This window comes from Rhineura floridana, chromosome 3, assembly GCF_030035675.1.
Source record: "Rhineura floridana isolate rRhiFlo1 chromosome 3, rRhiFlo1.hap2, whole genome shotgun sequence".
Classification (NCBI taxonomy): Eukaryota; Metazoa; Chordata; class Lepidosauria; order Squamata; family Rhineuridae; genus Rhineura; species Rhineura floridana.
This window is the reverse complement of record NC_084482.1, coordinates 95,138,740-95,162,971: the sequence shown is the minus strand read 5'-3', so window position 1 is coordinate 95,162,971 and position 24,232 is coordinate 95,138,740. Positions and strand designations below refer to the sequence as shown.

At 43.4% G+C, this 24,232-nt stretch overlaps 1 protein-coding gene across 3 annotated transcripts in view; it reads left to right on the top strand.

The window, feature by feature from the left end:
• SH3RF2 (SH3 domain containing ring finger 2) overlaps nt 1–24,232 on the top strand; it is a 107,510-nt gene that overhangs the window by 42,907 nt on the left and 40,371 nt on the right. For all 3 annotated transcript variants that reach the window (XM_061616959.1, XM_061616957.1, XM_061616958.1), the window contains one exon: nt 15,305–15,574. In XM_061616959.1, coding sequence (XP_061472943.1) covers nt 15,305–15,574 — 270 coding nt within the window. The remainder of the gene's footprint in view (nt 1–15,304; nt 15,575–24,232) is intronic.

The window sequence follows — 24,232 nt, the reverse complement described above, 5'->3', positions numbered from 1 at the left end:
ATATCTGATAAATATTGTGAGCTGTTTTGAGGACTCCAGTCAAACAGCGGGATAAAAATCTGCTAAATAAAAATAAAATAAACATGCCCAGCCGTTTCCCTGCACAAACCTGTTTGTTGAATCCCACAGGTGTGGTGGTGGTGAGGAGAAACAGCTTGCGGGGGGCACATTGCAACATAAAAGTGAGCAGAGGTAGAAGGGTCCACAACCCTCCTTTCTCTGCTGCTGCTTCTCCACTCCAAATTGCTACCTCCCAAAGGCACTTTTTAAAAGACGCAACGGCTGTGACAGTTTTGTTACCCACAAGCAGCAATGAATTGCAGGATCCTAATCAACATTGGAGAGGATGAGGTGTCATTGGGGGAGCAAAGGAAACTGAATTCCGGCTTCCTGGGAAGTTCCAAGAAGCTATTGCTTTACTGCCCCTCCAGTAGTTCAATTTCTCAGATTCCACTGCACTGCTCTTGTATAACTTTGTGTACAGGACAAGAGGAATATACAGCAGAATCTGAGACCTGGAACCACACTGTTCTACAGAAAGCAAGACAACGCAGTAGCAACCTTATCTGAAGCATCAGTGTACCCTTTAAGATCTGAGGATTGTTTAAAAGTTAAGAAAGTTTTAAGCGTTTAAAAAAAAAAAACTTTGGGAAACAGTTTAGCATGCTGTCTCTTTTAAAATGTTGTGAAATGCAGAAAAGGATTTGGATTGGATTGGACCAAGCAGAAGCACTTCTTCTATTTCCATGTTGACAATGTGGTGCATCATCATTCCAGGATAAGTGGAAAATAGCTAAGTTTTTATTATTAGAACCTTCAAGGCAGCATGCACATATATGCATTGCCTCCTTGCCTCTACAGTTGTATAGAAACTCAGAAGCTTTCTCACATGCCACAATGAACACAATTGAAAAGCTGTTCTTGCTTGAGCTCTGCTCTTACAATTTATCACTGCTGTGGATTAAACTCTGTCATGTTGTAGTTCTTTTAATATCCAGATCTGCATGTGAAATGAATTGGTTAGGTATCTTGCAGGATATGTTGCCAAGGTTTTAAACCTCCACTGGCATCTGTGTATCCCAGAAGCTGAAATATCAAGCTGTTTCGTTACAGGCAGGCTCAAACACTAACAGCATTGCTTCCTATTTGCAAGGTCAGAGATCTTACAGAACAAGGATGGGGAACCTGTAGCCCTTCAGATGTTGTTAAACTACAATGCCCATCAGCCAGCAGCATGAGCCATGGCCAAAGATGATGGGAGCTGTAGATGTCCAACAACATCTGGGGGGCCACACGTTCCTCATTCCTGTTATAGAAGTTACCCAGAGGGCATTAATTTAGGCTCATCTGCCCGTAGTCAAATGAAGTGAAGTGCAGAGAACCCCTTCCTTGTACTTGAAAACTTGTTTTCACCCTCTCTGTGATTGACAATTTGCCTAGCCTGACAGGGAATTGATGAAGGAGCATAAGCTACTTTATATAGCATGGTAAAGCTTTGCGGGGGGGGCATATTAACATCGTACGGCCCCCTCTGCTGCAGATAAGAATGCTATTGCAGCAGCAATTGTGCTGCCTGGCTGTCCTGCTGCAGCACTGGCTCTTTCCTGCTCATGTGTATTCTCTGGTGTGTCAATGCATAGCCATTCCAGATGAATAAGGCCAGACAAAACTACCATTTGCTTCTCACTACGGGAAGTAGAATGAAAAAAATATGCCCTTGAGTCCTCTGAAATTATTTCATTCATACATACATTTGTTCTATAGAGAGCTGGGTGCTGGGGAAAATCTACCAGTAAAGAAATCTGTATAATTAGCATCATCACCACCACCACCACGTTGCAGCTGAGGTGGGGGGTGTCAGTGAATTGCCCAAGAGCACCACCTAGCATGTTAAAAGATGAACTGATATGTGAACGACCAAGTTCATAGTTCACTCTCCCAGCCTCTGCACCAGGGCTGGGGCACCTTCAACCCAGGGGCCAGATGTGGCTCTCCAGATCTCTCTGTTTGGCTTCTGGACTCTCCCCAGTTGCCCAGAAGGGAATGTGGCCCCCTCAGGCTGAACAAATTTCTGCCCCTCTGTTGTGCACCATTCCAGCTCTCAGCTCTGCCCCTCCCCTATGACAGTTTATCATATGACTGTTGAAACTAGTGTCACTATGGAACCATGCAATTTGTCAGCTCAGGAGCCCTGGGGTCCTTCTAGGAGGAAGGGCAGGATATAAATGTAATAAAATAAATAAACGCTACTGCAGATTGTATGGTGGAGGAAGCCAAAGGGAGGGTCACACAGGGCAGCTAGGCTTAAATGGGACCAGACCTCTTCCCCAGAACATGTTTCCAATGTCAGAGCTTAGTTCTGTAATGTGAGATGTAATGATAGAGTGTTTTTGAGCATGTGTGCAAAGTTCATAAGAACATAAGAACATAAGAAGAGCCTGCTGGATCAGGCCAGTGGCCCATCTAGTCCAGCATCCTGTTCTCACAGTGGCCAACCAGGTGCCTAGGGGAAGCCCGCAAGCAGGACCCGAGTGCAAGAACACTCTCCACTCCTGAGGCTTCCGGCAACTGGTTTTCAGAAGCATGCTGCCTCTGACTAGGGTGGCAGAGCACAGCCATCACGGCTAGTAGCCATTGATAGCCCTGTCCTCCATGAATTTGTCTAATCTTCTTTTAAAGCCATCCAAGCTGGTGGCCATTACTGCATCTTGTGGGAGCAAATTCCATAGTTTAACTATGCGCTGAGTAAAGAAGTACTTCCTTTTGTCTGTCCTGAATCTTCCAACATTCAGCTTCTTTGAATGTCCACGAGTTCTAGTATTATGAGAGAGGGAGAAGAACTTTTCTCTATCCACTTTCTCAATGCCATGCATAATTTTATACACTTCTATCATGTCTCCTCTGACCCGCCTTTTCTCTAAACTAAAAAGCCCCAAATGCTGCAACCTTTCCTCGTAAGGGAGTCGCTCCATCCCCTTGATCATTCTGGTTGCCCTCTTCTGAACCTTTTCCAACTCTATAATATCCTTTTTGAGATGAGGCGACCAGAACTGTACACAGTATTCCAAATGCGGCCGCACCATAGATTTATGCAACGGCATTATGATATCGGCTGTTTTATTTTCAATACCTTTCCTAATTATCGCTAGCATGGAATTTGCCTTTTTCACAGCTGCCGCACACTGGGTCGACATTTTCATCGTGCTGTCCACTACAACCCCGAGGTCTCTCTCCTGGTCGGTCACCGTCAGTTCAGACCCCATGAGTGTATATGTGAAATTAAGATTTTTTGCTCCAATATGCATAATTTTACACTTGTTTATATTGAATTGCATTTGCCATTTTTCCGCCCATTCACTCAGTTTGGAGAGGTCTTTTTGGAGCTCTTCGCAATCCCTTTTTGTTTTAAGAACCCTGAACAATTTAGTGTCATCAGCAAACTTGGCCACTTCACTGCTCACTCCTAATTCTAGGTCATTAATGAACAAGTTGAAAAGTACAGGTCCCAATACCGATCCTTGAGGGACTCCACTTTCTACAGCCCTCCATTGGGAGAACTGTCCGTTTATTCCTACTCTCTGTTTTCTGCTTCTTAACCAATTCCTTATCCACAAGAGGACCTCTCCTCTTATTCCATGACTGCTAAGCTTCCTCAGAAGCCTTTGGTGAGGTACCTTGTCAAACGCTTTTTGAAAGTCTAAGTACACTATGTCCACTGGATCACCTCTATCTATATGCTTGTTGACACTCTCAAAGAATTCTAATAGGTTACTGAGACAGGACTTTCCCTTGCAGAAGCCATGCTGGCTCTGCGTCAGCAAGGCTTGTTCTTCTATGTGCTTCGTTAATCTAGCTTTAATTATACTTTCTACCAGTTTTCCAGGGACAGAAGTTAAGCTAACTGGCCTGTAATTTCCGGGATCCCCTCTGGATCCCTTTTTGAAGATTGGCGTTACATTTGCCACTTTCCAGTCCTCAGGCACGGAGGAGGACCCAAGGGACAAGTTACATATTTTAGTTAGCAGATCAGCAATTTCACATTTGAGTTCTTTGAGAACTCTCGGGTGGATGCCATCCGGGCCCGGTGATTTGTCAGTTTTTATATTGTCCATTAAGCTTAGAACTTCCTCTCTCGTTACCACTATTTGTCTCAGTTCCTCAGAATCCCTTCCTGCAAATGTTAGTTCAGGTTCAGGGATCTGCCCTATATCTTCCACTGTGAAGACAGATGCAAAGAATTCATTTAGCTTCTCTGCAATCTCCTTATCGTTCTTTAGTACACCTTTGACTCCCTTATCATCCAAGGGTCCAATTGTCTCCCTAGATGGTCTCCTGCTTTGAATGTATTTATAGAATTTTTTGTTGTTGGTTTTTATGTTCTTAGCAATGTGCTCCTCAAAATCTTTTTTAGCATCCCTTATTGTCTTCTTGCATTTCTTTTGCCAGAGTTAGTGTTCTTTTTTATTTTCTTCATTCGGACAAGACTTCCATTTTCTGAAGGAAGACTTTTTGCCTCTAAGAGCTTCCTTGACTTTGCTCGTTAACCATGCTGGCATCTTCTTGGCCCTGGCGGTACCTTTTCTGATCTGCGGTATGCACTCCAGTTGAGTTTCTAATATAGTGTTTTTAAACAACTTCCAAGCATTTTCGAGTGATGTGACCCTCTGGACTTTGTTTTTCAGCTTTCTTTTTACCAATCCCCTCATTTTTGTGAAGTTTCCTCTTTTGAAGTCAAATGTGACCGTGTTGGATTTTCTTGGCAATTGGCCAGTTACATGTATGTTTAATTTAATAGCACTGTGGTCACTGCTCCCAATCGGTTCAACAACACTTACATCTCGCACCAGGTCCCGGTCCCCACTGAGGATTAAGTCCAGGGTTGCCGTCCCTCTGGTCGGTTCCATGACCAACTGATCTAGGGAATAGTCATTTAGAATATCTAGAAACTTTGCTTCTTTGTCATGACTGGAACACATATGCAGCCAGTCTATGTCCGGGTAGTTGAAGTCACCCATTACTACCACATTTCCTAGTTTGGATGCTTCCTCAATTTCATATCTCATCTCAAGGTCTCCCTGAGCATTTTGATCAGGGGGACGATAGATCGTTCCCAGTATTAAGTCCCTCCTGGGGCACGGTATCACCACCCACAACGATTCTGTGGAGGAGTCTGCCTCTTTGGGGGTTTTGAGCTTGCTGGATTCAATGCCTTCTTTCACGTATAGAGCGACTCCGCCACCAATACGTCCTTCCCTGTCCTTCCGATATAGTTTATATCCAGGGATAACCGTATCCCACTGGTTTTCTCCATTCCACCAGGTCTCCGTTATGCTCACTATATCAATGCTCTTCTCTAAGACCAAGCACTCCAGTTCTCCCATCTTGGTTCGGAGGCTCCTAGCATTAGCGTACAGGCACTTGTAAGCAGTGTCTCTCTTCAAGTGTCTTTGGCACTTGTGGTTAGGCCTGTGGTAATTTTGCTCTTCTGAATTTATATCCTGTGCCCCTGCTCTCACAATGCCTACTTCTAGGCCTACCCCTTTTAAAATTTCATCATTTCTTTGGTCTTTATCCCAGGGGGGAGGTTTATTCCGAACCGGACCTTTCTCAGCTCCTGTCGGGTTTCCCCCCTCAGTCAGTTTAAAAGCTGCTCTGCTACCTTTTTAATTTTAAGTGCCAGCAGTCTGGTTCCATTCTGGTTCAAGTGGAGCCCGTCCCTTTTGTACAGGCCCGGCTTGTCCCAAAATGTTTCCCAGTGCCTAACAAATCCGAACCCTTTCACCCGACACCATCGTCTCATCCACGCATTGAGACTGCGAAGCTGGGCCTGTCTGGCTGGTCCTGCGCGTGGAACTGGTAGCATTTCAGAGAAAGCCACCTTGGAGGTCCTGGCTTTCAGCATCCTACCTAGCAACCTAAATTTTGCTTCCAGGACCTCACGGCTGCATTTCCCCATGTCGTTGGTGCCAACGTGCACCACGACCACTGACTCCTTCCCAGCACTGTCTACCAAACTATCTAAACGACGGGCGATATCCGCAACCTTCGCACCAGGCAGGCAAAACACCTTGCGGTCTACACGCCCATCACACACCCCACTGTCTATGTTCCTAATGATCGAATCACCCACTACAAGGATCCCTCCACCCCCTGGAGATATATCCTCGGCACGAGAGGATAGCTGCTCATCCCCCAAGGAATGGGTCCCTTCTAAGGGATCGTTTCCCTCTTCCTCAGCTGGATGCTCTCCTTCCCTGAGACCATCGTTCTCCATGATAGCAGGAGAGCTATCATCGTTGGAGTGGGACACAGCTATAACGTCCCTGAAGGCCTCCTCCACACACCTCTCTGCCTCTCTCAGCTTTTCCAGGTCCGCCACCTTGGCCTCAAGGAAATGAAGTCGTTCCCAGAGAGCATTGCACCGAGAGCACACCCACGACTTCTGTCCAACAGGCAGATAGTCGTACATGCTGCAGGCTGTGCAAAACACTTCTCCTACCACTTCCTTCTCCTACCACTGGTAATAGAGCAAACCCTCCCACTTCTGGCATAATAAAGAGTGATTCTGAGATATGGTTCCTAGACTGGCTTGCACTCAAGCAACTGTTTGTTTAGGAATTAATCAGCCAGGAATTGTGTGGTATAGGATGACCTGGTACTAAAGTTGCTGGTATAGTACATGGGATGTGCTACAGTTGTACATATTGGTTGTGTTGTCAGTAGGCATATGGAATCAGTCTGATTCATGGCACAATTCAGATCATGTTGATCATTTACATGCTGGCATGTATCTGATGGCCAACCAGCCTGTGGATCTGCAAACAAAGCTAAAGCCAGTCACAGATCAGCTGCCATGGATCATTTACATTTTCTCAGGCAGTTAGGCAGCAAACACAGGCTGTTATTTCCATGCTGCCTGACAAAGAATCCTGTGCAACTTGGGAGTTTTCAAAGTCTTGCAATCAAAAATAGAAATCACCAGGCATTCTCATTTTCTGACTTAGGTAAGAGAGGGCTCTGTCTTTGTGAGCATCCCCACACTTCCCCTTTCTACCTCTGACATTGGGGAGGGAAAGGAGAACAGCAGGGAGGCCTGCAAAGGGCTTTGAGAGCATCTCTGTGCTTCCTCTCTCCACCTTCGACATCAGGGTTGAAAGGAAAAGTACCGGGAGGCACCCAAAGCTTAGGGTTGACAATACCCTTATGCTGTGGTTTCCAAGTTTGTGACAAACTTTGGGACAAACATGTAATGTCACAATTATATTGTGTGTTTAACAGATGGGTTGCCCTGGCCACCTGTCAAAATTGGTCCACGAGTGGGAGCTAAAAAGGTTTCCCACCCCTGCCTTTGGGGAAGAGTCATCGCTCAGTGGTAGAGCACATGCTCTGCATGCAAAAGGTCTAATGTTGAGTCCCTGGCATCTCCAGGTAGGGCTGGGAAAGGATTCTGTCTTAAACTCTGGAGAGTGGATGCCAGTCATGTAGAGTTGTAGGCCATTCTGAACTAGACGGACAAATGGTCTAAGGCCACTTACTTTGCTGTTTACAGCACTCCCCGTATGGCTAAGCAAAATTAATTATTTTGCAGCTTGATTAATTTAGGCAATTTATAATCTTCCTTTCAATGCACCGATTCCTAAAACAGGGAACAACTATTACAAAACACCATCCAAAAACATCAATCAAATCAACAGGTAACATGGATGAAGAAAACTATAAAGTTAATAGCACTTGCAGACTTATGAAATCCATCAAATTCAAAGTTTGTTGGGCATATTTGTTTTGGTTCTGCACAATGCTGCATTTTTCAAGAACTTATATTTTTAAAAACTGTTCTCTCAGCTTCAGTTTTGACATGCTGTGCTGGTGCTGTATGGTGGGAGGGCAATTTGGAAACAGTGAATCATTGTGTGAGCAGTTAGTAATATTTAAAGGAAAGAATAGCTGGATTTATTTTTTAAAAAAAATCAGTTTGATTCATCTTCATCCACTTTCAACAATGAGTATCTAATATATATATATATATATATGCACGCATGCACATATGCCCCCACACACATACACACTGGTACCTTTCTTAGTGGTGATAACTATGGGCTCATCCAGTCGTATAGTGGCAAATTCAGAAGTGCAGGGTCCCTTCATGATAGTGATGCCACACACCCTTTCCACTTTCCCTCATCTCCCTTGCTCTCCCTGTCATCTCATGAGTCCACACTCCACTGCAGCTGACATTCCTAAGAGTCAATCTTCATGAAGGGGAAGTTGTGTGTTAGATGCTGAGAAGAATCTTCTGAGTGGCTGACTCACCTCCTTTCACTCTGGTTTGCTCCAATCAGTGCAAAAGGACAAGGACTCTCAGTGGCTAGCACACACTCCTTTCATGATGACTGGCTCACACATAGGGATCTGGCTAGGACCCTCCCCCCCCCAAATAATGGGTCTACGACTCCCATAGCCTCAGATGACTGCACCCCTGGGGTCTTCAAATCAGAGTTTCCAGTGGTGTTGTGGCAATGTACTGTGAAACACAACTAGGAGTTCAGGAAGTGTCCTAATGTATTAAATCCAGACATTACATTTGCCACAGGAAACAGCAGTGTTCCTGCAGTACTCTTAATATGTGAAGTCGCCATAAGGCTTCAATCCTTTTCATACTCATAGTATGCAAATGAAACCTCATTGACTTCAATAGGACAGGGGTGTGGCCCTCCAGATATTATTGGACTCCACTTCCCATCAGCCTTAGCCAGCATGGCTAATAATCAGGGATGATGGGAATTGTAGTCTAGTAACATCTGGAGGGCCAATCACTGCAGCAGTCTTCCTTCCAGCCATTTAAGTATGCAAAGGATCAGACTGAACATTCCATTTCTCCTGGTGTGGGGACGCCTTTACTGTAAAGCATTCAGCTTTCTCTGTGTACTTTAGGGGTCTCCGTTGGTGTCAGCAGTAGAGTTTTAAAACCTACTGAAAGCTCAATGAACATAACTGTGCCATATTTTAATACTAGTGTACACTGCAAATAGGATTTCTCCTCTCAAGTTGCAAAATGCGAGAAAGGTGAGGGTTAAGCTTAAGGGCTTCAGAAATTAATGTTAAGCTATAAAAAGCACAAGCCATTTGCGTCTGCTGTCTTTGGCATGAACAGTTAATATCAATCTGGTCTCTGAAACATAGGAGGTGGGAAGTTTGGCATTTGTAGAGCTGACTATATATTTAGTCTTGGGCTCAAAATGCCTTTTAAAAGCATAGTACATGCCTTGTATTTACAGATCAGGAATCCACTTGTGGGGAAAGGAGAGCAGATGTCTTTAGACTGGAGAGCAGGACAAGCTGAGGCAGGTGCTATCTTAAGGCTCTTCGGGACTTTCTAATTATAAAGAAAGAAAGAGGTGTGCTTTGATTGTACAGCTCATCTAGACGGCTTTGGCTCCATTTGCATCCTGGAAGTGTCAGTGTGAGCTCAGAGGCTTTCAGTTTCCAGCACCCTTAACAAACTACTGTTCCCAGGATTCTTTGGGGGAAGCCATGTGCTTTAAATGTATGGTGTGGATGTGACTCTAGACCTGACCTGTGGCTATTTAAAACAAAGCAGCCAGGCGGATGTCTCTAGGAAACTGAGAAGCTGGGTGGCAAGTGCCCTTTCCAGCTGTTTGTCCCTAGCATTTGGTACATGGAAGTTGGGATACTTGAGGGTTTTATTTTGTTTGTATTCTTAAGTGAATCAACCTAATTCACACTTCCCAGACTAATAATGGATTGGAACGCAGTTATCCTTCAGTATTTCACACTTCTCCAAAAATTTGCAATACTGTTCTTGGCTCAAAAAGCAAACCAAAATGAATTAGGATCAAATGTGCACAAAAATTCACATTTTAAGATAAAACGCATACAAAACATCATATTGAGAAAAATACATACAAAACTAATATTAGCATTCATCCAGTTGTTGTTTTTTTTTTAAAGCACAGATCAAAAGGGGAAAGGGGAAGGAGTAGACTTTTGAATGAACATGTGCGAAACTGACCTGGACTGGGAATAGACTGATCTGTCCTTCCCAACTGAGAAGTAACATACTACTGTATCTCAGAATGAAAAGGATCCACCTAGCTGTAATGGCTAAATAGCTGCCAACAGATGTAGCCTTCACCTCAAGCCACCTTGAGTTTGAGTTTATCATAGAAAGGCCAGATAAAAGGACCAAATAATAGCATCCTCAATTCTCCAAATGACAGGGCTTGCATAGCCAAAATGGCACCACTCATGCACAAGAGGAAGGTATGACCAGGCTCTGGGGAATCCTGAGGTTTGCACAAGTACAAAAACAAATCTTTAGGAAAGAACTGTCAGGGTGGACACCCCCCTGTCCCCAAAAAGCAGTCCAATAAGGGCTGAGCATGCTGATGGGTTGGGGGGGGAGAGTGACCAAATGGGAAACAAGAAATGGAATGGAGTGTCTGGAAGACTGAACAGGGAGCCCTCTGCATGGCAACATTTTGTTGCTGGTCCCACTTATCCTCTTTATAGCCATGAAGTGATGCATTATGGGTCGTACTCTCCAGACAGTCTGACTTTGTAACTATTTTATATTTTCATCAGCAACTTCAGGTTACATTTAGAATACACTATGTATGAGGTACATAAAGGAAGATTCAGCATGCCCATTTACTTTCATGAGGAATTTCAGGAGGCCTCATATGCTGCCTGGTGCTTCCATCCACCTGTATCATTCAATCACTTTTTGCCCTGGGAGCATAGCAACCTCATTTTCTGAGTGGATGCAGCTACTTGTACCCCCTGCTTGATGTGTCAAGGGATAGGGCTGCACTTGGAGCCACTGTGCACTAATGAATAGCACTCTTCCCCTTATCTCTGCTCTGCTTCTTTGTGAGGGAAGGAGGAGGAAGCTGCACGGCTGCTCTCAGGTCATACCTGCTACAGGGACAATGATTCCAATGAAGCTCTCTGGGTTTGCTCAAGCAGTCTAAATGATCTGGTCTATTATATAGTAAATTGAAAGTTTTGGAGTGGATAAAATAGGATTCAGATCAATAAATTAGATACCCAATAACCATTTTACTTCAGATGCTGGCAAAAAAAAGTTTTTTTAAAGAGGCAATTCCCTCAACTGTCCTGATTTCAGTAAATTTTTCCCATTTTGATTTTGTAGGGAATAACAGTAAAACCCTTATGAAATACAAAGAGCATTATGGTCCAATACACTGATACACTTTTGGACTGAGAAACAAGACTTCAAATCCAAGTTTTCTTAGGATTATTAGCTGTCTTACAGCCTGTTCCTAGTTAGCGATGGGAAGAAATTCAGTTCAGTTAGCATTTTAATGAGAACCTACCTAATTTGCACTTCCCAAACTGTACATAAAAGTGCATATAAGTGAAAAGAACATACAAAATGCATTATATCTGGGGAAATAGCTTGCTAAAATATTAGGCAAAAATTGCATACAAAATACGTGTGTTAGAAGTGTGCACTAAAATGCTGACAAATTTTCATGAGGACTTTTTAAAACACACACAAAAAAAGCAAACTGATGTAAAAATGTGAAGAACTTGAGAGAGGAAAAATGAGAAACAGAGAAACTAAAACACAGAGATTTTTCCATCCCTAGTTCCTAGTATAAGCCACAGTGCAGACGCAGTTGGAGATAACCTAGGCATGTGGCAGTGACTAGTAGGCATCTTCTGGAATGGAAAGCAGATCTGGTAAGCTCTGTCCCACTTTCCAAGCATAATTTCTGCAGCAGTGCAAGCAGTTTGTAGCACTGCTGCAATGTAAGCCATCTGAGTGCGATCTGGCCGCTCAGGAAATGCCAAGACTTTGTTGACCTCTTCTAGATATCTCTTACAAACAAGAGGGCTTGAATTCAGCTGGTATAGCACAGTGGGGAGGAGAGCCTGGCTGGGAGTACAGAGTCTGTGAGTTCAAATCCCCACTCGTGTCTCCTGGGTGTCAAGGGCCAGCTAAAGATCACCCCACAGTGAATGGCTCAGGGGTTACGTGCCCTGCCACCAGTGCAGCCATGGGCAAGCTGCATAGTCCCAAGGAGCCCAGTTGCCCGCCAGCTGGTAGTTGCGGACCAGGAAGGGGCTGGCTTGTGCAGCTGTGGCAAGCTGAGCAGGCCCTAGCCAGCTGGGGAGGACTAGCCTCAGAGGGAGGCAATGGTAAACCCCTTCTGAATACTGCTTACCATGAAAACCCTATGCATAGGGAAGCCATAAGTCGGGATCGCCTTGAAGGCAGTCCATTTCCATTTTTCCCCCATCATTTACAAGAGTGTCCCATTCACTTCAGTGGAGGAAGAAGCTTCATAAGTGCAAAGGCACTAAGCATAGAGCTGCCATTCCAGCACAGTAAATGTGGAAGCCTGCGTGTACTAGAGCTCTGCATGTTCAGAGCAGCATGCATGGGCTACAAATTGGGGTATACGCCCAGCCTGAGGAGAAGACTTCTGGAGGGCCCAGGCCTGTGTGGGCCTGGACTGTGAAAAAAACAAATAATGCATTACAAAATAAATGTTGGTATCTCAACAGACCAGAAAGTGGCTATAATGTATGTTGCTAAATCTCAACATATCCAAGTCTTCTATAAGCACCAATGTTTATTAATATGATTCAGACATGGCAAAGCACAACATACACCTTGAGACCAGAACTACTAGACCCAGTTCACAGACCTACTAGACCCCAGTAGTAGGCCCCAGGTCAGTTTACAGAACTACTAGGCCCCAGTTCACATTTGCGCCATGTCCTTGTCACAGTCTCAGCTTGTGTGGAGTACATGCTTCTGAGAGTTGCCCTAAAGCAACTTTATAATCTGTTTAGTTGTAGTCCCCAATGATGGGGAAATTCTGAAAGAGTGTATTAGAAGTTGTCTATATTCAGTGTCTGATACCCGCTGGAGTCAATAGGTAGATTCTGTACAACCAATTGCAGCTCATTTAGACAAGACTGCCATTGCCGTGGAGTCTTTGAATAAGTTAAATTTGTCTATAGATATATGTTCTGTGCTGCAGGGTGTTTTCAAATGTATCATATAATTCAAGTGCATAATCATGGCATCAGTCTAGTTAAAGTTAGTGGTATCAATTGTCTACAGAAGTGAACTGCTATGGCTCAAAATGCTACCACTGATGTTGAAGTCAAGAACGCTAAAAGCTTATTAGTTGTCTTAAGCTATTCGAGAAAACTGGAATGTCATACTCTCTGAAGCTAAAGCTATTACCAATGCAATGAATATGGAGCCAGAATTTCCAAATGCACTAAGAGAAAATCATGTTGTAATGAAACCCTAGATGAAATGACAGTTAGAAATCCAGAAGATCTATTCAAGATAGATGTTTTTAATTTAATTGTCAACAATCTAATTTCCAGCCTTAAAAATCATTAAGAAGCCGTTAGGCTTTTAGATGAGAAATTTGGGTTTCTGTGGAAATACATCAAGATGACTGAAAACCAGATTGAAGAAGCATACATGTCATTGACTGAAGAGTTCCATGCCTATGTCGCAACAGAAATTTGTGTGAAGAAATTAAATATCTGAAAGCAATTCATTTGGCTAACTTTGGAGACATTACTTTGGAACCATTGAACCTCTTAAATAAAATTCATGAACTTAACATTTCAAGCTTATTTCCAGATGTTTGTGTAGTTCTGCATATCTTTTGCACTCTTCCATTGACTGTAACTGAAGCAGAGAGGTCATTCAGCACTCTGGCTCGTGTTCAAAACTTCCTCAGGTCAACTATGTGTCAAGATGAGCACTTCACAGATTTGGGAACCTTGGCCACTGAATCAAAACTTTCAAGAAATCTAAACTTTGGTGATATAATTGAAACATTTGCTAACAGAAAAGCCCACAAAGCACAGTTAAATGTGTTGCAAATGAATAGACTGTTGATCAGTCATAAACAGTGTGCTTTCATTCCAATGTATTAACACTACTAAAGTGGTTTACGAATGTAGTATTATTAAAAACATTAAGTTTATTTATTTTCAGTTGGGTTGGTGAATAGTGCTATTTTTAATAAACATATTAACTATCCTGCTCTGATAAACGGTTTTTACTTAAATCACTTAAAAACTTGTTTAAAGAAAGTAGTAACATTTGGTTTGTAGGAAGATTTAGGGAGGGGCCCCCAATCGTACATTTTGCCCTGGAGCCAGTGCCAGCTGTCAGCAGCCCTGCATGAATGAAATGGGACTGCCTTCAAGTCGATCCCCACCTATGGTGACCCTATGACTAGGGTTTTCATGGTAAACGGTATTCAGAGGTGGTTTACCATTGCCTTCCTCTGAGGCTGAGAGGCAGTGACTGGCCCAAGGTCACCCAGCGAGCTTCATGGCTGTGTGGGGATTCAAACCCTGGTCTCCCAGGTCATAGTCCAACACTCTAACCACTACACCACAGTGGCTCTTGCAGCCCTGCATACACCTGAAAAAATAATTGTGCATAACCTCCAGCTAAACAACTTGAGTACCTCACCTTTCCGTTGCAAAACATTTCTAGCTCATGCTAGGTTACTAGGATGTGTTTCCCACATTGAAAAGAGGTTGGGCTCAATTATACTTGTGGTTCCTTCCAACTCTATGATTCTGTGGCAATGTTTAGTTTGAAGCCAAAGGGCATGGCTTCCAGAGACCACATGTCTGTACAACCACTCCCTCCCTCCCAGTGATTCTTCTTTCCTGTACCATTTCCTTGAACTCTGCACCTACTTTAAGTCCCATGCCTTTCACTCGTCATGGTCTCTCCTTACTATTCATCATTCACTTATTCAGGAGAAGTCAAAAACTGAAATCAGAAGACACCATGGCACATTCCCATCAAAGTTAATATTCCAATATTTCAAGTCCTATTGATTTCACTACAGGAGAGGGAAATGCAGAAATTCTTCTATTGAAAATCAATGAGATTTATATGTCTTTAACTTTGGTTGGATTGTGCCTCACATCAATACAGCCACTGTGATGTTTTTAATGTACTTGATTTTCAATAAACCCCAAACTAAGATTAGGAGAAGCTTTAAGTTCACAAGATAAATTTCAACACTGCAAAATCACTTGAGAAGGATAGGAGTTACTTATTGGTACCAATTGCACTGGAAACTGATATAAATCAAGAATTGCCACTTTAGATCCTGTCATTTTAAAGATATGGGAGAAATTGTTTTAGCTTACATGATGCTGGCCACGATCTTAAAGTCAACATAAACTGCTGCAAATCACACATGGTTCAAGATTGTCATAAGCTAAGTCACTTCTCTGATTCTTTTATTTGAAGGTTCCCCAGGCTAAAGCCTTGTACAGCTATAGAGGACACAACCCCGGAGACCTGAGGTTCAACAAAGGTGACATCATTATATTGCACCGTCAGCTGGATGAAAACTGGTATCTCGGAGAGATCAATGGGGTCAGCGGAGTTTTCCCAACAAACTCTGTGCAAGTTATCAAACAGTTGCCACAGCCACAACCCCTGTGCAGAGCACTTTATAACTTTGATCTGAAGTCCAGGAATAAAAATGAAAAAACAGACTGCCTGCCATTTCACAAGGTAAGTCACCAGCCAATAATGGGAGTTTCATTTGAGCATGCCCAGTTCAGATGATAATCAGTCATTTATCATGGCTTGTATCTAATCCTTTATCAATGATGCATAGTCAGTGGTACCATGAAAGGGTGCAATGTAACAGGCATGCTCACTCAGTCACTACTATTAACATAGGCAACTAGCTAAATGGCTCAGGTATACTGTAAGTCAGTGATTGCTAACCTTCTTAGCAAGAGTGCCACAAGTTCAATCCACGGTATGAAATAATGGCATTTTAATGCACTCCATATTTTAATGCAGTCTGCAATCTTCCTCCCCTCCCTGGTGCCTTAGGTTAATTGTGCCTCTAATCTGCTGAACTGGGAAACAGGCATCAGTGCAGACTGTTCCTCAATTAGTGTCCCACTGATTCCTGGTACCTGTGCCACTTGCTGCATCTGTGTTGCAGGTTAGCCACCCATGGTTTAAGTATGTCCTTCACATTTATAATAAACAATACATCCTGGACATGGGCATCTATTACTTAACCAGATACACCATCCTTCTCCAAACTGGTGCCCTCCAGATGTTTTGGACTACAACTCACATTATCCCTGACCATTGGTCATGCTGCCTGGGGCTGCTGATGGGAGCTGTAGTCCAAAATATCTGTTGGGCACTAGGTGGGCACAGCTGATATGCACTGATGTTCCAAGAGTTCCATTATCATTCCTTATTCTAACAGATTTGGATATTTATGCAGAAACTTTCATCTCAGGCTCTCAAAGCTTTATGCAATCAGTCTTTAGGGAGAGGCCAACTCAGTGAAAAAGCTTTGTATTATTGTCATCATCAACATAAATTATGATGAGAAGTCAGAGAAGGAGATTTTGCATAAAGCCCAGTGCTGGATGTCAATGAGACAGAGAGAAAAAATGAGTCAATCAGATTTCTGCAAAACTAACATTGCCATTTGGCTAACATAAAGGTCAATTTGCAAAACCATCCTGGAACAGCCCAACATGAAAGCCCACTGGTCCATCTTTGTGTGTGTCATATTAATGCAAGGCAATATAATGATTGAATGACATGGATGCAGCTCATTCTAAAAAACATCCTTCCTAGAAACATGCTCATATCAAAATGTCCTTGTATGTGTACCTCCTACATCTCAAATATAACCACAACTTTCAGCAGCCAGTCTTTCCTTTCTACTGTCATATTGCTCCATATTTACTTCATCGGGCACATCATGACCCACAGTTCAATGAGTTTGCCTGTTGGGCTGTCTTTGGGCATATTTGAAATGTCATTGTTATTATTATTATTATTATTATTATTATTATTATTATTATTATTGCATTTATATACTGCCCCATAGCCGAAGCTCTCTGGGTGGTTTACAACAATTTAAAACATTAAAAGAAATATACAAATTTAAAAAACACATTTTAAAAAAGAAATTTAAAAACACATGCTAAAATGCCTGGGAGAAGAGGAAAGTCTTGACCTGGCGCCAAAAAAATAACAGAGTTGGCGCCAGGCGCACCTCGTCAACACCATTATTCCATAATTCGGGGGCCACCACTGAGAAGGCTCTCTCCCTTGTTGCCATCCTCCCAGCTTCCCTCGGAGTAGGCACCCGAAGGAGGGCCTTGGATGTTGAGCGTAGTGGACGGGTGGGTTCGTGTCGGGAGAGGCGGTCCATTAGGTATTGTGGTCCCAAGCCGTGTAAGGCTTTATAGGTTAAAACCAGCACATTGAATCAAGCTCGGAAACATACAGGCAGCCAATGCAAGTCAGCCAGAATCAGTTTTATATGTTTGAACCGTCTGGTCCCTGTTACCAATCTGGCTGCTGCATTTTGCACAAGCTGCAGTTTCCGAAACGTCTTCAAAGGCAGCCCCACGTAGAGTGCATTGCAGTAATCTAACTTGGAGGTTACCAGAGCATGGACAACTGAAGCCAGGTTATCCCTGTCCAGATAGGGGCACAGCTGGGCCACCAACCAAAGTTGGTAGAAGGCACTCCATGCCACCGAGGCTACCTGAGCCTCAAGTGACAGAGATGGTTCTAGGAGAACCCCCAAGCTACAAACCTGCTCCTTCAGGGGGAGTGCAACCCCATCCAGGACAGGTTGGACATCCACCATCCAGTCAGAAGAACCACCCACTAGCAGAATCTCAGTCTTGTCTGGATTGAGCCTCGGTTTATTAGCCCTCATCCAGTCCATTGTCGCAGCCAAGCACCTGTTCAGCACATTGTCCTTGATATGTTACATTATCTTCATGCATAACTATCTATTAAAGCATTGAAGTGATAGTTTTCCATGTATTTATAATTGGTTTTATACTTGTAAACCAATTAGAAGACACTTTGGCAATTAAGATATACATAGATATGGATATATAGAAATCATCTAATGTTGTTATAAAGGAAAGTGGTTCAGGATTAAGTGAGAAGAGACACAGCAGCTAGGTGTCTTAGCCATTTCATCCTCTAAGCACTCTGCATATATTTTATTTATTTATTTATCTATTTATTTATTAGATTTATATCCCGCCCTTCCTCCCAGTAGGAGCCCAGGGCTATATTCCCTGGATATCTTCCATTTGCCCCATTATTTGTACTAAGTTTAATTAACAGGACTGGCATTTGTTTTTTCGAAGCATCTGCCATTCAGCATCTGGAGGGAGACAAGAAGTAGCCTTTGCTGTGTGTAAATGACATTGTATGACACTGAGTAAGCTTCATGTTTCCAGTCTGTGGCTGTGCTGTGGAAAATTGAATGATAAGGCCAAGTTACACTTTAAGGATGTTTCTCACACAGCCCTGAAATTAGGGGGGGCTTGAAGGGAAGCTGCAGGAGGATGGTTCAGATATTCAGCAGCCAGTTATCACAGCCTGGGATGAGGAGGAACCAGCTGTGAGTGCCAGTTTTCACTGCGGCATCTGCTGCTGCTCATATCAACACTTTTAAAAGTGGCTTTCCACCTCACTGACAACAACTCAGGGAACACAGAAAAGGGACAATTTCTTTTGGTAGCTGCAGACATTGTCTCCATTTCATGCCATCGGGATGTGCCCTGTTTTGTTCCTTTTACTTTTTTTAAAAAAAATCTTTATTTGTATTTTGTTTTGATGGTTACTCATTCTGTTTATTTGCTGCTGGAAACAGAGGCCAACTCCTCTTCTGTGGCACAGGCAGAATGCTGGGATTTACTGTATTACGTTTCACCAAGGAGAGAATACATTAGCATTCCTGTGGCTGGCAACGTGATATCAACCTTGCAGGTTACGAGTAGGGAATGTGAACGGTTTCTTCTCTAGCTACTCCAGTTTGAAAATTCCCCACATTAAGAAGGCTGTGTTGTTATACAGGATGTCCCTGCAGAATTCACCATGGTTGTGTCCCTGAACCTTTGTGAGTTGCTTCCCAGCCCAGTGAATTGTAGCAAGATGTAATTCTGTTCAGGCTTTTCAAGTGTTGTACCTATGATTGACCTTTACAAGGGATTCAAGAAACATAAGGTTCTGTGAAGTTGCATGTGTCAGGGCTAATTCTTGACAGTGGCTGTGATTAAACTGGCTTCCAAACATCTTTGCAAACATTTTAACCTAGATACTTCTCCCCTCCCAACGTGCTGAGAGACCCAAACTCCATTTAACATTTTCCAGTTAGCATCCTGTTGCCATTGTTTGAGCATTAGATTTGCTCATCCACTACAGAATTGTGTTTAGATTTAAAGGCCATTCTGGCTTCTTAATGGACCTTGAAAGCATAATGAACTCAGCTCTCATCCTTCCACTTTGGCCTGAGTTTTGTGGATTTACAAGAGCCCCCACACTGTATCACAAGCAGTTTGTGACGTGTGCTGTCACCGTGTGTTGACTGTGTGCTTAGCTGTTCTGAGTCACCGTGCACTCAGTTTGGTAGGTGACCTTAGAGGCTAGGAGTGTCTTTTACTAGCTTCGGCTGGTAAGAAGCTGCAGCTGTTTCTGGACCAGGATAGCCTGACCACTGTTGTCCATGCACCGGTAACCTCCAGGTTGGATGACTGTAATATGCGCTATGTGGGGCTGCCCTTGAGGTTGGTCTGAAAGCTGTAGCTGGTGCAAAATGCGGCGGCGAGACTGCTCACTGGGGCAGGGTATCACCAACATGTCACCCCGCTACTGAAAGAATTGCACTAGCTGCCCCTGAGCTACCAAGCCAAGTTAAAGGTTCTGGTTTTGATGTAAAAAGCCCTATCCACTTTGGGACCAGGATATCTGAAAGATCAGCTTAGAGATGGACAAAAAAGAGCACATACAGGAAGTGGAAGGAAGGCCAGACCACAAAGAAAGAGTACAGAAAGGTAGCACAGAATTGCAGGGATGGCGTCCGGAAGGCTAAAGCTGAGAGTGAGCTGAGGTTAGCAAGAGATGCCAAAAGCAACAAAAAAGCTTTCTTCAGGTACATCCATAGTAAAAGACAGAGAAAATAAATGGTGGTACAGCTACTCAGTGAGGATGGCAAAATGACAACAGATGATAAAGAAAAGGCAGAAGGGATCAATTCCCACTTTGGCCCAGTCTTGTCCCAAAAGAGGGTCTATGACCCTCCTGAGAAATGTGAAGTTGAAAAGGCAGGATTGCAGCTTGAAACTGATAGGGAATACTTAATCACTGTGAACGAGTTCAAATCTCCAAGGCCCAATGAACTGCATCCTAGGGTATTGAAGGAACTGGCTGAAGAACTCTCGGAACCACTGTCTATTATCTTTGCAAAATTGTGGCAGATGGGTGAAGTGCCAGAGCTACAAAGAAATCATGTCAGCTCTGGGAAGGAAACTCAAGGACTTTGCGGCCCAGATAGTCTTCTCATCCATGCTTCCAGTACTTAGGAGTCAAAAGGGAAAGGAAAATACTCTGAGTGAATGAATGGCTATGAAGGTGGTGCTGAGGCAAGAGATTTGGATTCTGGGATAATGGGCTATGCTCCCTGGAAGATGGACTGCTGGCATCTTACAAGGACTGGGTAGAATGTGTTTGGTCACAGCATGGAGAACTTCATCAAGAGGGCGTTAAACTGAATCCTAAGAGGGAGGGAGACAATTGACAAGGAGGAGGTAACAATTGACAAAGGCTTATGCACAGTAACAGGAACTGAGAGAACTGCTCTAATGGGGCCCAATAATAGTATGCATAAAAATGTAGAAAGCAAGCCAGATCATAAATCACATGGTCTCCGATGTGTGTATGCTAATACCCAAAGTATGGGAAACAAACAGGACAAACTTGAAATCTTAATACAGGAGGGTAAATACAACTTGAAAAGTATAACTGAAACTTGGTGGGATGACTCCCATGACTGGATTACAGTAATTGAAGAATGTAACTTGTTCAAAAAGAACAGAAGGATTAGAAAGGGAGGTGGAGTGTGCTATATGTAATATATATATATATATCCCTGCATAGAAATACAGGAGGATGAACTTGGTAACCCTACCAAGTAAAAAGTATCATGAAGGAAAAGGCCACACAGAGGATCTAAACAATAACAAGTACTTTACTATAACTAATTATATACAGAGAACAAGGCCTACAGCATGGTACTGCTTGCAAGGCAGGTCTGGAACTGGAACTGGCACAGCCTGGGGCTGACTCAGCAGTTCCTGGTGTGGCAAGCCTGGAGGGCCAATACACTACACCCCTCCCCCCTAGATCTTATAGTCCTGAAGATACTTCGGATGAGCCCTGGTGCGGGTTGATCAATGACAATTTTGCATTGAAGTTGATAGTGCATCCCCTAGTTCCCCATTTGGCTCTGGTTGATGCTGGTCCACTTCAGGGTCCAGATGCAACTGCTCTTGTGTGCTTAGGAGCACACTCTCGTGTGCATCAGGAGCAGCCACTGGCTCATTTTCCCTTTCCACTTGAGTATTTCCAGTATCCTCAGAGAGAACTAATGGAGGTGGGCTTCGTCCTCTCATCTGGTCCACATGTCAACGTAACTCAGAACAAGGATATGTAAAGTCCCATGGCAAGCAACCTTAATGAGAAAAGGAGTTCAAGATGGATGGGAGTTTCTAAAAAAGGATATTCTACAGGCACAATTGCAAACAATTCCAACAAGAAAAAAAGGTGGAAGACAGCAGAAGAAACCAACGTGGCTTCACAGAAAGCTTAGAGATGACCTGAAAACAAAAAAGGACACATATAGGAAGTGGAAGGAAGGCCAGGCCACAAAGGAAGAGCACAAGAAGGTAGCACAGAATTGCAGGGATGGCATCAGGAAGGCTAAAGTTGAGAATGTGCTGGTGTTAGCGATGGATGCAAACAGCAACAAAAAAGCTTTCTTCAGGTACATCCGTAGTAAAAGTCAGATAAAAGAAATGGTGGTTCAGCTACACTATAAGGATGGCAAAATGATAACAAATGACAAAGAAAAAGCAAAAGGAATCAATTCCTACTTTGGCTCAGTCTTCTCCCAAAAGAGGGTCTACGACTCTCCTGAGAAATGTGAACTACAAGTTGAAGAGACAGATTGTAACTTGAGATTGATAGACAAATGGTCAAGGAATACCTAATTACTTTGAACGAGTTCAGGATCTGGCTGAAGAACTCTCAGAACCACTGACTATTATCTTTCCAAAGTCATGGAGGATGGGTGACATGCGAAATGACTAGGGGAGGGATAATGTTGTCCCTATCTTCAAAAAGGGCAAAAAGGAGGAACCGGGGAACTACAAACCAGTCAGTCTGACGTTGATCCCTGGGAAAATTCTGGGGCAGATTATAAAGCAGTCAATCTGTAAACACCTTGAAAACAATTAAGTGATTACTAGAAGCCAGCATGGATTTATCAGGAACAAATCCCACCAGACTAATCTTATCTCATTTTTTGATTGGGTAACTTCCCTGGTAGACTGTGGGAATACTGTGGACATAGTATATCTTGACTTCAGCAAAGCTTTTGACAAAGTGCCCCATGATATTCTGATTAGCAAACTAGCTAAATGTGGGTTGAATGAAACAACTACCAGTAGATCCACAATTGGCTACAGAATTGTACTCAAAGAGTGTTTATCAATGGTTCCTTCTCAAAGTGGGAGAGGTAATGAATGGGGTACTGCAGGGCTCGGTCCTGGGTCCAGTGCTCTTCAACATTTTTATTAATGACTTGGATGAGGAGGTGCAGGGAATGCTTATCAGATTTGCAGGTGATACAATATTGGGAGGGATAGCTAATACTTTGGAAGACAGAAACAAAATTCAAAGGGATCTTGATAGGCTGGAGCATTGGGATGAAAACAACAGAATGAAATTTAAAAGGGATAAGTGCAAAGTTCTACACCTAGGGAAAAGATACCAAATGCGCAGTTATAAAATGGGGGATACTTGGCTCAGCAATACTACATGCGAGAAGGCTCTTGGAATTGTTGTTGATCACAAGCTGAATATAAGCCAACAGTCCAGTGTTGCTGCAAAAAAGGCTAATGCTATTTTAGGCTGCATTCCCAGAAGTAAAGTTTCCAAATTGCGTGAAGTACTAGTTTCCCTCTATTAGGCACTGGCTAGGCCTCATCATGAGTACTGCATCCAGTTCTGGACACCACACTTAAAGAAGACAAACTGGAACATGTTCAGAGGAGGGCAACAAGGATGATCAGGGGACTGGAAATAAAGCCCACTGAGGAGACACTGAAAGAACTGGGCATATTTAGCCTTAAGAAGAGAAGACTGAGGGGAGATTTGATAGCACTCTTCAAGTACATGAAAGGTTGCCACACAGAGGAGGGCCGGGATCTCTTCTCGATCATCCCAGAGTGCAGGACAGAGAATAATGGGCTCAAGTTGCAGGAAGCCAGATTTTGACTGAACATCAGGAAAAACTTCGTAACTGTTAGAGCAGTACAACAATGGAACCAAGTACTTACAGAGGTGGTGGGCTGTCCAACACTGGGGGCATTCAAGAAGCAGCTGGACAGCCACCTGCCAGGTGTGCTTTGCGTTGGATTCTGCATTGAGCAGGGGGTTGGACTCGATGGCCTTATAGGCCCCTTGCAACTCTACTATTCTATGATTCTATGACATGAGATGATATTTAAAGGGGGGAGGGGGGAATAAAAATTCCACTAGGCACACCTTACACAGATCACTTCCTCCCATACGCTCTCCCCTGATCTAAGTTCATCCCGGAAGACCTGCTGTTAATGCCGCCTCCTGGTCTTAAGTGTAGCAGCTATTTATGAGATGTAGAGCTTTTTTGGATGTGACCCCCTGTATATACAGCTCTCAACATAGAGAAACCCACCTTACCAGTTATCTGTCATCATTCTAACAGCTTGGTGAAGACAGATAGTTACTAGAGGGCACATACTCTTTCAAAGTCAACGTTAGATTGGACATACTCTTTTTAAAGCTATTGCTCTTCACTTTACTGTTACTATTGTGAGCTGCTTTGAGGGTCTTGGATAAAGAATGGGCTAGAAACTAATCCAGAGCAAACACTTGGGGTGGGCATTGTCAGTCATCTGCCAAAACCCACATACCAGAGGCAGCCCCCTGCTGACCCCCAGACCCACCTGACCCTGCTCTTCCTGGGATGACATTGACATGATAAAGCGTGGGCTACATATTGGAGGGATAAACGAATACCTAGTTCTGCTGTTATTGATTTTTTTTAAAAAAAATTAC